We start from the raw sequence: 16,775 nt of genomic DNA on the forward strand, positions 1-16,775 counted from the left end.
TCAGTCTTTATCACAACACCCTGGGTTGAGGACTGTCCACAATCCATCAGCAAGTTATCCTCCTAGAATAAGAGAATCATTTAGGTTGGAAAAGACCTCTAAGATCATAAATTCCAACCATTTATCTAACACTGCCAAGTCATCCTCTAAACCATGTCCTTAAGTGCCACATCTACACATCTTGATTTACTGTATGGAAAGGAATTTTGAAAACAGGTGTAAAAGCAAGAAATTCATCTAGGGAATCGCTTCCTTAAGTGTGCTCTCCCAGAGCCTCTGGGGTGCTGCCAAATTGAAGGACTTGTATATTTTAAACTTTGTCACCCATCTTCAAGAACACATCAAAAGTCAAGAAGGGAAAAACCTGAAGTCATTGCATAAGCCATTCTCTAACAATATCAAGATTTTTAACCATGCTGTGTTTGCCTTTGCAGCAGACATGCCAACATTTCTCTTGGTGTACACACACTATTTCATCTAGTTCTCAGTAACTTTCTTTGGATGCTTAGCTGCATTAACATATTGGTATTTTTATTCTCTCTGCTTAGTCATTCTCTTATAGATAAAGCTAAAAACTTGTCTTTTCTAGAACAACCTCTGTATTCTTCAAATATTTATAAACCAAACCGTATAGTATAGTTCTTTGGCAGCAGAAGAATGTACTTTTGATTTTAGTTTGGGAAAGAAAGATTATTTCACTTCCTGGGTTTAAACCTTTCCACATATCAAATCAAATAACAGTTTATTGTGTTTTTTCTAACAAATAAAATTAAACTATTATTACCTATATGAAAACATATTTTCTTAATGCTTCTACTGTATTTCTGGTCATCTGGATCAAAAAAAAAAAAGCAATGCATCTTGTTAAACTTGCTCAGTTTAGAAATAAATTTTTCAAGTGATTTCTGTGTGGTTTTCACATGGACTCTCAAGGAGGTCTTCTCATCTACCTCTCAGACTTACCAGACCTGTTAATACTTTCTCTGTGGAATCACATTTAGTTCAAAAGTTAAGATACAGGAAAGGGGGAAATTATAACTGCAAACAGAGAAGAGATGGTCCACCCTTAAGCAACCCTGATCTTATAAACACAGGAGTTTTAGAAGTCCTAAAAGAAATGGGCAATGTTTTCACAGAAATGCCATAAAAGCAGAGACACACATATTTTCGTTGCCTTTGCTTTGCTTGAAAAGGACTCCATGCTTGATGACCAAAGTCCTGGAAAGGCATGAGACAACATAGAAGGTATTGGTGTGGACTGAGGATCAGAACATCAGATTATTCTTGGTGGGTTTTTTATTACTTTCTCCCTCAGGGTGTGGTGGATAATAGTCTTTTGGCTTGAGTTTTTTTGCCTCACAAATCTATCTATAGCCTTGTGACAAGACTTAAAGAATTCCTCACTGTACCAGGTGGTGTGACCAGTAGCAGGGGCTACAGACAGGCACTGTGCAAAGCTGGAGGTAAGATGGCAGGGTAGAGAAGAAAATCTGAGAAACTGAGATAGAACACTTCTTTTCAAGTACACTTTGCAATGCCTGGGTAGTCTGTAAAATCTATCTATTCCTGTTATTGCTTTGCATTCTTGTGGCTTGAAAAACTAATTGGTATCATTCTGCATCATATATAATTCTCAAATGTAATAACCCTTTGAACTTGCATGATGTGTTTTGTCCTTAGATCAAAAGGTTGGGTAAAGTTACGTATAGCTGAAATCAGAGGCCTGGAATGTCAAGTTACCCAAGACATTATAATGAGGTTATGGCAGGACTTTGGCTAGCGTGAATATTCCCTATTTCATATTCTAAATGGTAATTTAAATAAAAATTCAAATTATCTGTTATGGTTGAGACAGAATGGAAATCAAACTCATCTTTTTTTTGGAACTGGTGGCAATTTAAATAATGACTTAAATAGTTTGTTGATGTTGTTTTTGATATTGTAATATATGCTCAGATCACAGGTTTACAGCCATACCAAAGTGCTATATTTTACACTTACATTTTGCTTGTACTGAAGATCGGTGAATTATGTAAAACATGGAATCTCTACGTCTAGGAGAAGCAAAAAGGACAAATGCTAGCAGTGCTGTATCATGTAGCGCAAGCCTGTGGTGCAGCTACAGAGTATAATTTTGTGCTGGCTGCTCGTTTTTAGGAGCTCTCTGATTCATTAGCCCAGTGGGAAGAAAATGGGAAGAAAATAATTTAGTTTCTGAACCCTGAGAATTTGTGCTCATTTTGAAAAACACCTTATTACCATTGCAGCAATTTCCCACAGAAGAGCTGGGATTGAAATAGCACAGCATGATGCAGGCTTTTACAAAGTGTCTTGGCAGAACCTGAGACTAGGAACATAGCTGTTAAAGGTGCCATATTCTGACAGAGGATGAGGACAGCTTCCACAACACAAGTCAAAATTAAGTTTTTTCTTGTCCTAACGTACATCCGTAGACCACAGCTTCTCCAAGAGATGTTTCAGAGACATCTGAGGACTGTCAGACTCTTTCCCACTGGGTAGACCAAAGAGTTTCCTTACTGAACACATCCTGGGCAAAAATCCCAGCTAGGCACCTTTTATGGTGCCTTCACCATATCCCCATGTGCTTTTGTGGTAACAGCAAATGCACAGACAAGTATGTGGGGACAGACTGGAGAAGTGCTTTTCCTGAATGTTCATTCCTCTTCCTACTGGATTCTTCTATGGAGCAAAGGATATGGGGTCAGAAAAGGGAAAAATTTATAAAAAGAGTGAGGGAACACTACGGGCAAATAGCAGAATATAACTGTAGAGAAGAAATGCGTCCTGAAAATTTAGAGAGGGAAGTTTTAAAAAACCACCACAACATGTGGACTAAGTTTCTCCTTTAGGTTGTTATGTTGGGATGAGATCAATACAATCATTGCTATGATTCCTTTCGCATTTCTTCCTGGATTCCTTTTCCGTGTTCAACAATCTATTTCTTCATTAACTCTTGTCAGACTCTTCAGCATTTTAGCCAAGTCTTTTGACTATCTTATTCTTGCCCAACAGATGAATAGGCCTTCCATGAGCGTGCAGACTGTTATGCAGACTGTGGTTTTCTTTTTGCGGAGAGAAGTAGGTAACTTCAAATAATTAGCTGAAATTTCCTCCCCTCCCCTCTTTTTTTAAAGACAATTCCTCGTCTCTCCAGGAAGATGAAGAGATAGATATGGAGGCTGTCAACTGGCAGCTGAACAACACCTCCGTGAATGGGCATTCATCTACCCCAACCACAGTGCGCTTTCCCAGCTGGGTGACTTTTGATGACAATGAAGTCAGTTTTTCACCGCAGAACCTTTCTCCCTTGAAAACAAATACCCCATCTGCAGAAACACAGGCTCCAGATGTTAACTTTAACCTCACTACATCCTTGAAGAAAAGAGAACGTCCTAAAAGCACATTGGGGGACCTCTCTAAAATTCAAAAACTAGATCTCTCCTCCTTAACCAAGTTGCCTTCTGTTGAAACACCACCATGGAGTGCTACTAATCCCTTTCTGGATGAATCTCTGCGAGATGTCCAACCCTCACCCATCAATCCATTCAGCTCCTTCTTTGAGGAGCAAGAGAGGCGTTCCAAAAACTCTTCTGTCTCCAGTGCTCCAGGCAAAAGCCAAAGAGACTCTCTCATTATTCTCCATCAAGAGCCTGATACCATCAGTTTCCATGAGGCAAACAAAAGTCTAACCCACACGGATGCTGTAGAGCAGCTCAAACAACTCCAGATTGGAGACCCAGATCGTTTGAGCAGTTCTACTTTGCCTGATGATGACCCCATGATGCCCTATGATCTGGATGCAGCTTTATTTAAACTGGCACCAGCTCAGCCAAAGGATGGATGGCCAATGATGCTCAGGATCCCAGAGAAGAAGAATATTATGTCATCCAGGCACTGGGGACCAATATATGTCAAGCTGACTGACAGTGGATGTATACAGCTTTTTTATGAGAAGGGGCTAGAGAAACCTTTCCGGGAACTCAAACTGGAAATCAATCATGAGATTTCGGAGCGCAAACTCCAGAACTACGACGAGAATGGAAGAATACACAGCGTGCGGTTGGATCGCACAACATACAAGGAGAAAAAGAAGTATCAGCCTAAACCAGCCATTGCACACACAGCAGAGAGAGAGCAAATTATCAAGCTTGGGACTACAGATTATGAAGACTTCCTTAGCTTTATCAATGCTGTGCAAGACACACTGATGAACTTGCCAGCTTCATCAACAGATCTGAGCACAGTGGGACTGAACTATCAAGAAGAAGAAATCACTGTTGATGTCAGGGATGAGTTTCATGGCATATTGGCCAAGGGAGACAGTGCGATTCTCCAGCACTGTGTGCTGACCCATATCTATGTTCTCAGCTTCCTTTCTGGCCTGGCAGAGTGCAGACTGGGCCTTAATGATATCCTGATCAAAGGGAATGAAATAGTTGCAAGGCAGGATATTATGCCCACTACTACCACTAAGTGGATTAAATTATACAGCTGTCAGTTCCATTCATGTGTGGATGAGGATATGTTTAATAACTCCCGTATTATCCTGTTCAACCCTTTGGATGCCTGCCGGTTTGAACTGATGCGGTTCAGAACTGTCTTTGCTGAGAAAACTTTGCCTTTTACTCTGCGGACAGCTGCCAGCATCAACGGTGCTGAGGTGGAGGTGCAGAGCTGGCTGATGATGTCCACAGGATTCTCTTCCAATCATGACCCTTTAACTCAGGTCCCTTGTGAAAACGTGATGATCCGCTTCCCAGTGCCAAATGAGTGGGTGAAGAACTTCCGCAGGGAGAGTGTCCTGGGGGAGAAATCTTTGAAAGCCAAGGTGAACAAGGGAGCCACTTTTGGATCAACTGGTCTGTCTGGTTCTGAGCCAGTAATGAGAGTAACTTTGGGAACTGCCAAATATGAGCACGCCTTTAATTCCATCGTATGGAGGATAAACCGACTGCCTGACAAAAACTCAGGTGAGTGGTGTATACCATCTCTGCAGGAGTAAACTAAAAGGAGTTATGTATTTTGGAAGATAGGGAATAGTGAGTTTAAATGGTGAGAGAAAGCATCCACTGTAATATACTAAAGGACATAAATGAGTTGCTTGAAGCATTTATCTGACCATTGCCATAGTTTTACATATCCTACAAATATGGATAATGATAAAAACAGTTTTGAGTTTTCCAGATGCAAAAATACATTTCTATCTCTGCTTGGAGGTGTTTAAAAGAGGTGTAGATGTGGTACTTAGGGACATGGTTTAGTGGTAGACTAAGTTCATGCTGGGTTAATGGTTGGACTTGATGATCTTAAAGATATTTTCCAACCTAAATGTTTATGTGATTCTATGACTATGAGACTTAAGCATCAAATGCCACTGTGTGCTCAGTACTGTTATTAGAAGCAGGGCTTTTTCAGGTAACTTGCAAAGGCAAGATTCTATACTATGGAACTAAATGACAAGACCAGATAACTTGCTATGATTCCATCCAGCACATGTGATTCATTTTCCATGCATTGCCAAGCATACTGGGCCAATGCTATATATTTCAATGCATATGCCACAATTAATGCCTATAAACTATCTGGAATGGGGATTGTAAGAGAACAGAAGATATTGCTCAACCATTTAAAAAAATAGAAATTTCCGTACACCAGTTTGTGGCTATGTTTCTGTAATCAGTGTAGACATGCAATTGCAACTTAAACCTGAAGAGAGAATACTAATATGAAACCCACAAATCTTTATATTTCCAGTAACATGTTCATAATTAAATATTCAAATAATGTAGGGAAGTTACTGTTCCCTTTGGCTGTTGCTGCCAGTCATTCTATTCCCTGCCTTTCATCCATGGTGCACAATAAAGATGGACAACTCAGGTTTATTTTTATTTGTAGTGAATTCTACTTCTTGGCTTCTCTGATCTAGAATAGCTTTTTACAAATGAGATGCACTTTTTAGTATGCTGTAGTAATGCACCTGGGTGACCAGGAGGGTTTCTATATTCAGTGTCCCTGAAGGAAAGTTCAGTGTGATACCAGATTTGGCTCTCTCTAAGGACATGTGTTTCCTGAGTCTGAGTTATAGTGTCAGCAAAGCAGTGATCCAAGTCTCCTAATCTTTTGGATGACATTTCAGCCCAAGGACACTAGTTTACAGTATAGGTTACAAATTTGGAGGGATATCACTGACAAAAGGGAAGGCTCCATACTTCTTGTAGTTTGGGGCATAAGAGAACAGAGCTTGGAAACTCAAGAGAAATATAGCAATGAAAAATTAACCTCAGACTGTTTATGAGCAATAACATGCTTGTTAAAAATCTCACTGTGCCATCTGCACGAGCTCTGGGGATGAGATGCTGTGAAATTTGGCCTTCTGTGGCATCTTCTCTCCAAAGATCTCAATATACCATATAGATGTTACAGCTGGGAAAACTAAAGCCCCCAGACTTTAACACAATCACAGAACATGCCAGTAGCAAACCAGGAGAAGAGGCAAAACTCCTGTCTCCACTACCTCCTGCAAGGTAATGCTTCCTTACACATTGTTACTCTGGGGGAGTGCCTCTTGTTGCCCTGATGCCATCTCTCCCAGTGTGAGGCTTTATTGTATATACACTGTGACAGGGGGAAATTCATTACAGATTTGTTGCTGCTGTTGGACCCCTGCCACAGAGAATCTATCCATCAGTGTCACTGTGCAGAACACAGGGCAGTATTTTAGTATTTGTTTACATCCTGAGAGGAAGAGAGTGTCCTCACCCCTCCGGTCAGATCAGATGTAATTTCAGGGAAAGGAAGGGCCTTGGACGCACTGTCTTGGCCAAGACACATGAGGTATGTGAGAGGGAGGGAATCCCAAAGTGATGACAGGGCAGGCCAAGTGTAGTTGAAATTTGACCTTGCCCTTCACGGACTATTTCTATTTATTGACGGTACTTCATCCCATGGGTTTCCTTACTCAAAGTATGTGGCAAACAAAGTGGTATTCAATAGCATTTATTCCCACTCCTGCTTAGATCTGCCTGATGGACCACACATGCTTCTGACCATGTGATACTGGTGGGGGGGTTTAACTCCCAGTCTTGGACATCTTTGGCTGTGTCCAGCCCTACCCACAAATCATATAATAACCCACCTCCATCTATTTGCCAAGTCCTTATAAATGATGCAGTTCTCAAACACTAAATATAAAACTACTCCCTTGACTCACACTTGATGCTCTCTTACTGTGGCACCCTCAAACTCATCTCTAAGGGCACTCTGGGTCTTCTTTAAATGTCTGGTCTGCTAACTAACTGCCCTGGCACCTGGAATTCCAAAGCAGGAGAGAGGTAGTGGCATCACACTGCAGCTGGAGGAAATGCTGCAGGTGGCCACAGTCTGCAGCTCCACCCTGCCAGCAGAGGCCACACAACCTGTCCACACCACTTTGGGCACATGCACTGCATGACTGCCTGCAGCACACGTGCCTGCCTGTCTACCAGTTGTGCTCAAAGGAGCATGTATGTAGACACTCATAAAGGGATCTTTTGTTCATCCACAGTTTGTGCTCTGACACAATGCTTGCAGTCCCAGGAACTCTGGAGTTCTCCAAGTAGCCAGCTGGAACTCTTCCTTCCCTGCATTCGCCGAATGTGGACTGATGCAGGCTCTGTGCAGATGTGAGGCACGTGACACCATCAGCCCTGCCATGCACAGCCCCACTGGGGAGGAGAGCTGGTCCTTCCTGAAGTTCACTGCTTGTATTCAGGTTGTGGAATCCTAAGCACAAAAATCGTTAAGAATTATTTCAGCAGCTTTGCTGTCTTATCCAAATGTTTTCTTTTTGTGCTTTCTAATGGGGTGGGGCCCTTTGCACTGTCACTCTAGGTGACAGTGTTATCAGCACTGTCTGTATTATTTTGTAGCCAAAGCATCTGCTTATGACTCAACATTGAAAAGCATATGACCAATGAAGGACAGTGCATACTCTGACTGTGATTTGACCTAAGAAAAAACTATGGACTGGATTCTACTGAGCACATTACTGAAGTCCTGTGCAAAATGGCTTGTTAAACATTATTGCCCTTCTCATATTCAAAATTAATATGATCAAAAGAGTTGATAAAGAAAGCCTATTTACAGACTGCAGAGCTCCAGTAGCTGCTGGCTGGGTTTCACATGTTGAGTTTTTTTTAATCCACCAGTAGAATACTAGGGAAACATCCAAACAGTCTTCAATCGTGGGAAAATACTCTTTCAGCAAAGCAGAGATGTAGCCTCTACGCAGAGCCTGGGATCTGGATTTGAACTTTTCTCTAGTTTGGCTGTGTATCCCAGGCATGCTGCCTGGGATACTTTCTGAAGTAAATTAAATCCTTTAATCCAAACATGTTGGGACACCTGAGTAATTGAGAAAAGATTCCCCTCAATCACAGTAAAACATGCATATATATGAATTATGTTATCAGATCCTTGATTGTCAGAACAAAATATTAGAAACTCAAGGAAACAAGGTGTGCAAAACAAAAGCTGTCAATTGCCTCCTGATTTTACTGAAAATGTACCTACCTGTCCATTAGAGAAATAACCCTGAATGAGTCTGTTGAACAAAGTCTATAGAGGTTGTGCCTTGTGGGCCTCACACCCAGCACACTAAGGAACACTGATGTGCTAAGTAATTTTGCAATAGCTTCAGTGAAGGAGTTGCTTTCTTAATCTATTCACCTTGTTGTCTACCATGCTGAGCTGGTTTAAATTAATAACTTTCATATGTTTTGACTGCTGTGCATGGTCTTTTCTGTTAATGGGCTCTCCCAGTAGAAGAAATTAAATTATTGAAAAATTACCTTGTTAATTGCATTTTGGGGGGGGTTGTTACCTTTTTCCCCCTCTATTTCCCCCACCTTATTTTCCCCCATTTTTTGAGCCTATGGATATCCACACTTAGGTATGTTAAAATTGGTTGCTGATCCCATGTGTACAGTTGAAATTATAAAGAGTTTAAAAGCTCAGACCTCCAAAGCACCTGTCATGCAGTGTGCTCAAGCCCAGTTTAACACTTGCCAGTGTTACCTTCACACACATCCATCCCAAAAGCAGCTCAGTACATACCAGCTCGGGAGTGTAGTGGCACAAGCTTAACACTTTGTAGCTGTGGATTTGGCTTGTGCTGGAGCACAGAGATGCTTCTCCTGGGCTGCTGGGTTTTCAGTCTGAAGGAGGGAGCAACCCATGGCAAACTAAGGGAGAGGAAAAGCATGGCAAAACAGATGAGCAGAAAAGATTAAAATGAGGATTCTGCAGAGAGTGGCACAGGGTGAGGAAAGAGATTCGAATGGATGGGCATTCTGAGACTGGGAATTGGTTGCCAGTACTGAGTGCTGAACACAGGTTTTTTGAGCCAGGAATGACCCATTTCTAGGTGTCTTCATAATACAGTACCAGAGAGCACCTTCTAGTGGTGAGGAAACTGGCTAGACTGTTTTGAAATATGAGGCTGACTTTAGATTAAATTCTTTCCCAGACTTACTTCGTGTGGAATTTTTTTTCTGACTTTATTTCAGAGGTCAAGTGGGATGTTGCAATGCCTAAGCCCTCTAAAGACTGGCCAATTTCATCCTGTTGGGACAAATAATACCTCAAAATCCCATATCTTGCTTTTCAAGCTTCATCTTAACAAGGCTGACTTTTGGGCTAAGCAGGTGTATTCCTGCTCTTCCTAGGGCAGGTTTCTGGGCTTTCCCTACCCAGTTCTCTTTATTCTTCCTGCCTTCCTCCTTCCTTGTCTCTGCCCTGTACACCTTGCTGAGCTGTATGGAGAGAACTTTTCCAGTGAACAAGTAATCTGAAATCCTAAAGCCTATGATAGTGGCAGACAAGGATCCTGTTCATTTATTTATACATTCATTTACACATACATAGGTAATAGAATCTCTTCAATCAGAAAGCCCTTTGTGGCTTTGAAGGCTTTCATCTTCATTTTGCAAACAGAGAAACTGAGGCACAGACATTAAATTACTTGCTCAAGAGCTTAGGGGTGGCAGCAGTCAGAAACAAAACCAACCTAGCTTGACTAGAATTCCTTACTTTAGTTTTTAAACATAACTGCTGTCCAGTGAAACAAAGGAGGAAAATAATAACAAAGATTGTCTTTTACAGATGACAGAGCTAAACATATCACCTTGCCATCCTTAATAATTAGCCACCATGTCACAGGTTAGAGTGAGGAACTAACAGTTATTCTGAAGCTTTGCACAGATTTGCTTTTTGAAGCCAGGAAAGTTACTTAAGCTTATCCAGTACATTTTCCTTTGCTAAAAATTGGGATAAAAATTTCAAATACATGTGAAATATCTCCAAGTCCCTCCTTCCCTTACTATAATTTCATAATATTTCAGAAGGGTGTGCCCCAGTGTTACAGATAATGAAGTAATCAGAAGAGGACAAATACCTTTACCCTACTTTTCTTGATTTACTTCTTGTATTTTCACCCACTAAAAGCAAACTAGAGTGATTGACAGTCCTTTTTGCATTTTGTTTAATTACTTTGGTAACTTCAACAGCATTGAAATAGGTAAGATAATGTCACTTGCTATGAACTGGTTCATCTGGGGAGATTCTCGGTTCCTTGCAGCTTAATGATGCTTTCTCCTAGGTGTTGTTTTCTCATTCACCCAACACAACTTGCATTACTGTTTGCTCTCTTTTACAGCTTCTGGCCATCCTCACTGCTTCTTCTGTCACCTAGAGCTTGGCTCTGACCGGGAAGTGCCTTCCAGCTTTGTCCGCTATGTAGATGTGGAATTTGACATGCCCACCACTTCTGCATCCAAAGCCGCTGTTCGGTCCATCTCTGTCGAGGACAAGACCGATGTGAGGAAGTGGGTCAACTATTCAGCACACTACAGTTACAAGGTAAAACTGAGCATGTGGCAATCACCATGGTTACGCTGCACACTTTCATTGTCTTGAAAAGTGTGGGCAGACAAATAAAATACCATGGCCAAATGAGGTGGGAATTTGGCACATGCCAGGCTGTCTGCAGTGGCTGCCCATGTGCTACCCAGGAGCTACTGATTCATGGCAAACAGCAAAGATGAAATAAATTTGCTGGCAGTTTCCTGTGAAAAAGCATGCACACAGCCAGTTGCTGGGGATTAGCTGATATGGTACAAGTGTGAACAGGGAGTTTTGCTGCTCTTCATATCACCTCCAGTGAGAATACTACAGTGGGAGTCCTACAGCAGACAAAAGGATCACATTATTTCTCTGCTTAAATACTTTCTTCCTCCTGCCTGCCCTAAGGAGAAGAGCAGATGGGAAAGTACACTATGTATACACCTGCCAAGAATCTCAGTAAATTTGCATGTTAGCTGAACACTTGGTAGAGAAATTGGAATCCTACCTGCTTTCTTTAAGAGCAATGATGAGAGATTCTGGAAAGATCGTTGTAGCAAATATTTTTACTGGTAATTGTAATTACATTTTTATAGTCTCTTAAATTCTCTGGAGATGGTATTTGATCTTCCTAAGTATCCCTTGTAAGAATTAAACATTGGATTATTCCTGAGTTTTCAGAGATGTAGAAATTTAGAACCCAAATATAGACCTCCTTGGTCCTGTGCCAGTACAAGTTGGTATCTGTAGGGCAAAGCACCTCTGAGCCTGAGGACAGCAATGAGGGTGCTGATGTTTGGGTGGTGTTAGGCAGTACCTCAAGGAGCATTTGATGATCCTTATGGGTAGAACTGCTTGGGTTAGACTTAAAATACTTACAGTAAATAAAATCCAACTTCCTCTGATTTTCAATCTATTTTAATTCACAACCCTCTCACTTCACCTGAGCAGGACACAAACCACCACTGAGGAAGATTTTTGAATCTTTTGTTTTCCTTTCTCATTACAAATGTTCTCCCTCTTTTTCTTCTGCCAGGTTGAAATAGAGCAGAAAAAAAGCTTGAATGAGGATCTGAAGGGAGAAAATACAGCAAATGTCAATGAATGTGCTACACAGTGAAGGAAGATCAGTCTGCAAGTCCCAAGAGGGGTGGTCAAACTAAGAGACCTGAAAGAAAGGACTTGCAGGCTTTGGGCATTTTTCTATTAAATTATAGAGTACTACTTTTAAAATAATACCCTGAAGAGTATTATTTTTTCCTGTGTGATGATCCATACCTTGAGAAGAAGTTCATCAGTGGTTTGTTTGGAGCAGTCCCTTGGGCTTTTTCTGGAATGATACAAGTACAGCTGTAGAGTCAAGCCTGCCTTTTCTGCCTCTTCACCATCCAGGTTCTGCACTCAAGTATGGTCTGGCAACCATAGAATCATAGAAACAGCCGTGTTGGAAAGGACCTCTGAGATCATCAAGTCCAACCCTTGATCCACTACCACTGTGGTTATTAGACCATGGCACTAAGTGCCACATCAGAAATCAGCCTTTATCTCACTTACAATCTTGCCCTCCTACATTAAGCATTTTATTTATATGCCTTTTGGTTTGGTCATTGACTGAATCACTTCCTTCTGAACTACCAAAATAAAATCCAAGGAACATCAAATGAAAAATTATATAAAATCTCCTTTTTGAAGTGGTCAGTGGATTGAAAACCCTGAGCATCATTCTGGAGAATCAACACACTCTGCAACATAAACACAGAGAATGATCTCTATGACAGACGATTATGTAGCTGTTCTTCTGTTCACCCCTTTCTGTCTCATCCCCCAAAATGACAATGTCATTGTGCACATTTTCATGGAGTCTGCACAAGTGACAAGAAAACCTCTGCAATTTCTTGAAATTTTTATTTTTATAGTCTGAGCTGTTCTGGTATCTTGACTGACTATGGTTATGGCTGCTAGCAACAGGGAATATGTGTTGTAATAGAGGAGATACAAGAGGGACTTTGCTAAGATTAGATCATTCCTGCCTAGAAAGATATTTAAGGGAAAAACACGGGGGTTTAGTTTTGGGTTTGGGGGGTTTATATGTTTTTTTGGATGGGTAAGGTGGGTGGTTATTGAAAATGTCATAATACAATTACTTTAAGAGACAATGTTGCTTTCCTGAAAATCCTTGGAAGTCCATGCAGCGCATATTATTTTCATGTGCTTTCTTGAACCTACAATATAAGTAATTCATAATACTCCCATTAACTGGGCCCCAAAATCTTTTTCCAAAAAATAACAACAAGCTTCTATTACGGAGATTTTTTTATCCGACTTTAGCTGGAAGTAACAGCAAGTCTTAAAACTTCTTTCTAAATAAAAATGCAGAAGACATAAATCACTCATTTACATATATTTTCTGAGAAAACAGTGTTAAAAGTACTCATTTTTAGTTATTTCTATGGCTTGTGTAATATTTTGTCTCATAATTTTAAATGTAAAAAAATAATTTATTAGATCATTTATCTTTTGAAAGGTTACTACTGACTTTAAAATACATATTTGGAAAGCCTTGGTAATGTAATTTAAAATCCTACTGAATTAAAATGAAAGCCTTTTTATAAATTTATTTCATTTTAAAGTGAGTATAACAGAAAATTAATACACTCTTGATTTAATACTTTCACTGTGACTACTATGAAAATTGCTACAACGTTAAAATCCCAAATAAAACATGCGATTAATTACATTGAGTCTGAAGCCAGTAGTTGTAGAATTTAAAACAAACTGTATGGAACTTATAAATGCCTTTTTATATGTACCTAAATTTCAAGCTTGTATCATCCTAGTGATACATACTTACACAGGCACACCACTGTAAATATGTAAAGTCTCAGTCCTTCTAGGACTTCTTAATAAGCATGTGATCCTCTGTTGCAGGTAGCCCTGCTGGAGCCCAGGGAGCTCCTCAGAGCATACCAGTTAGTACTACGCATTTGCAACATCCTTCTGTAAATGGAAGAATGCTGTTAATTTTTATGAAGAATTTTGAGATCAGTGGATTAAAATTATTGATATTATTAAATGATTCAGCCCCAAGAGCATGGGGCTGAATTTGTGACTGATTGTCAGCTCTGCTACAGACTGGTTGTGATGAGTTGCATGGCAACTCTTCTCTACAAAATTCATTCTTCTGTTCAAAGGCAGTCAAAGAACTTCTGGCTATTTTTCCTGTGTTTCACTACAGCTCCTGGCTGTACAGTTGCTTAAATCCCACCAGCAAGTAATCCAAGAAAACCAAGCTGAAGGAGTGCTGAGATGTTACTGAGGAAGTGTGAGAATGTTTTGTGAAAGAAATGGTTGGGAGATTTCCTACTCTGATCTGCAGGCTCAGTGTCTTAATTTTTGCCTATTGCCCCCAGCCCATAGACATATAAATAAGTAATACAAACAAACAAATTTATTTTGTACTCCTTGAAGAGGGAAGAAAATAAAAGGAATATCATTTTTCATCTCATCATTCTTAAACCGTTCAGCCTCTGTCATACTTCAGCCACAGAATATTCCATGCCCCAGAAACTGAAAGAAAAGCATATTGGAGGTTTCTGGATTTACTTAATTTTTCTACCACTTTATCATTGATTCTTTTTTTTTTTTTTAATTCAGAATCAATGAATGAAAGAAAGAGTATGGACCTGAATCTAATCTTTCTTTTGTAGTTAGCTGTACACTGAATTATCTCTTCCAATCTTCAAGGACCTAAGCAGGCAAAACTGGAAAAGTGTTTTGGTTTATATGAAAGTCATTTTAATCCATTCTGATCTCCAGAGAGCATTTTTCAGATGTACCTGCCACTGAATTTCAAGAGTTTAGCATGAATACCTCAGCCAGAGTAGACCTTATTTCCTATTAAAGGACTGGAGTTAGTTGTTTGATTTTTCAAAAAACCGCTCACAACCAAAACCTTTAGAAAATCCGGTGTTGGTGTCACCAGTTCTGCACCATTATGAGCACTGAGCATTTGAACACTGGATCCTAAGTGCCCTTAATGAGGCTTCCACTGTTCTTTATTGATTAAACAGTGCCAATTTTTCAGTGTTAGATACTGTCACACATGAACTTTATGTACATGAACCATATATTCTTCATCCATATGAATACAGTGTTAATCTGAACAGACTGTTGATGGGAGTGAGGGACAAGATCTGAGCTATGTGAGTTTGAGAGTAGCTGCAATTATTTAGAGATGCCTGTAGTGTGGATGATTTTTTTTTTTTTTTTAAGTCTTGCAGAAAAATCTCTGACTAATTTCAGGTTAATACTTCTTTTGAGAAAAATGCAATCACTGGCCTTCGGTTTATTTGAAAGCTTTGTAATACTGAGACACTCCATGCAGGAAATGTGCCTTCAAGGTAAGCATACTGCCTGAGGCTATTCTCACTTTCAGCCCTCCTTCTATTTCCCATGGGTGTTTTGTTTAATTTTTGTACTGTGGTAAGACTTGAGCTATCATATGGAATTTTGCCTAGAAAAATAAACTGTGTTTGATCCCAAGGGGTAAAGATGAACAACATCTCCTAGTAAAGATGAACAACATCTCCTGGCAGCTGAGTGTATTTTAGTTAATGCCTCTTGCATATATTAACTACGGACACTCTGCTAGAAAAGGAAAATGTGTAAATTCAGATGATAAACACTATAACTGACTTCTGTTATTTTTATTCTATATTTTATTTAGATTTTAATTTAGTCTTCCTATGAAGGAGACAGATATAACTGTATCATCAGAAACATTGCATAAATAATTTTTCTTTTCTGGTGGGTTGCTGGCTGACATATTTGATCAATAGGAAATCCAAGACCTGTTGGTCTCTCTGTCCACATTATTTAGTAGCTGCTAAAACTCCCTCTTGAACATTGACCTCTCAGAATAGAGAGCAATGACATGTAGAAGAGCATGAAAGCAAGAGGAAAAGGTGTACAAAGTTCAGCCTGGAGGTACTTACTCTGTTGCCTGCATAAAATTTTCAGTAATTTCCTTGGCCCTTGAGTGCACTAATCAAGCCCTTGATAAGTCACTTCTGTTCCAGATAGTGAAAAATTCCTTTCAGTGACTCTTGGCAGTTGGTGTTTATAGCTATATTCATCTCCAGAACTGGCCAGCACAAGAATTTGCAGCACACAAGAGATCACTTATGGATGGAATACTTGCCATCTTCTGCCACTACAGTTAAATCTATATCGTGACATGCCAGAGATCCAAAATTTTGTGTGTAACAGGCACAACTGTTCCTAACCTTCCTGTTTTGTTTAGCCAGCCACCCACCCATCCATCCATCCATACTCCCATCCGTCCTACCCTCCCTCCCTCTCTCTCTCCCATACTTGCAATTCATTCTTTGCACTATTGACATTGATTGGCTTGATTATTATTTTGTAACATGTTCCTACCTTTTTATTTTGTAAAATAAGTAAGTCTATACACTGGCTAACTTTGTAGAAGTGGTTTTTATTTTTTTTGTCTTTTTATTTTGTCAGTTGAAATGGGATGTCATGTTTTGTTTTAAACTATGTGAAAACTTAAATAAATGTTAAGATGAAACAGCATATCCTAATTTTCACTGTGAAATTGAAAGTTTTATGTGCTGTACATTCTGATAAATCAGAGGCCTTGAATTCAGAAGAGGAAAAGGGGATATTTTGAATGGCATAAAGAACAATATAAATTAGAAGTAATGGGACTGCATACAGTAAAGAGATTATTTAATTCAATCTCCAGATTAAAATTTAGACTTCAAAGGAAATGGAGCAGGCCTAAAGCTTGAGCCACATAAGAGATGTGTGGAACAAAACTGACATAATATGGAAGATGTTCCAACATTTGAGCA

At 39.8% G+C, this 16,775-nt stretch overlaps 1 protein-coding gene across 4 annotated transcripts in view; it reads left to right on the forward strand.

Annotated features, from left to right (window-relative positions):
* Nucleotides 1-16,496, forward strand: part of STON2 (stonin 2) — a 74,785-nt gene extending 58,289 nt beyond the window's left edge. For all 4 annotated transcript variants that reach the window (XM_050336013.1, XM_050336014.1, XM_050336016.1 and 1 more), the window contains exons 5-7: nt 3,156-4,991; nt 10,715-10,917; nt 11,936-16,496. In XM_050336013.1, the coding sequence (XP_050191970.1) occupies nt 3,156-4,991; nt 10,715-10,917; nt 11,936-12,019 (2,123 nt within the window). In that variant the 3' untranslated portion in view covers nt 12,020-16,496. The remainder of the gene's footprint in view (nt 1-3,155; nt 4,992-10,714; nt 10,918-11,935) is intronic.
* The last annotated feature ends 279 nt before the right edge of the window (nt 16,497-16,775 follow it).

This window comes from Myiozetetes cayanensis, unplaced genomic scaffold, assembly GCF_022539395.1.
Source record: "Myiozetetes cayanensis isolate MyiCay16 unplaced genomic scaffold, myiCay2020 scf6-25, whole genome shotgun sequence".
NCBI classification, from domain to species: domain Eukaryota; kingdom Metazoa; phylum Chordata; class Aves; order Passeriformes; family Tyrannidae; genus Myiozetetes; species Myiozetetes cayanensis.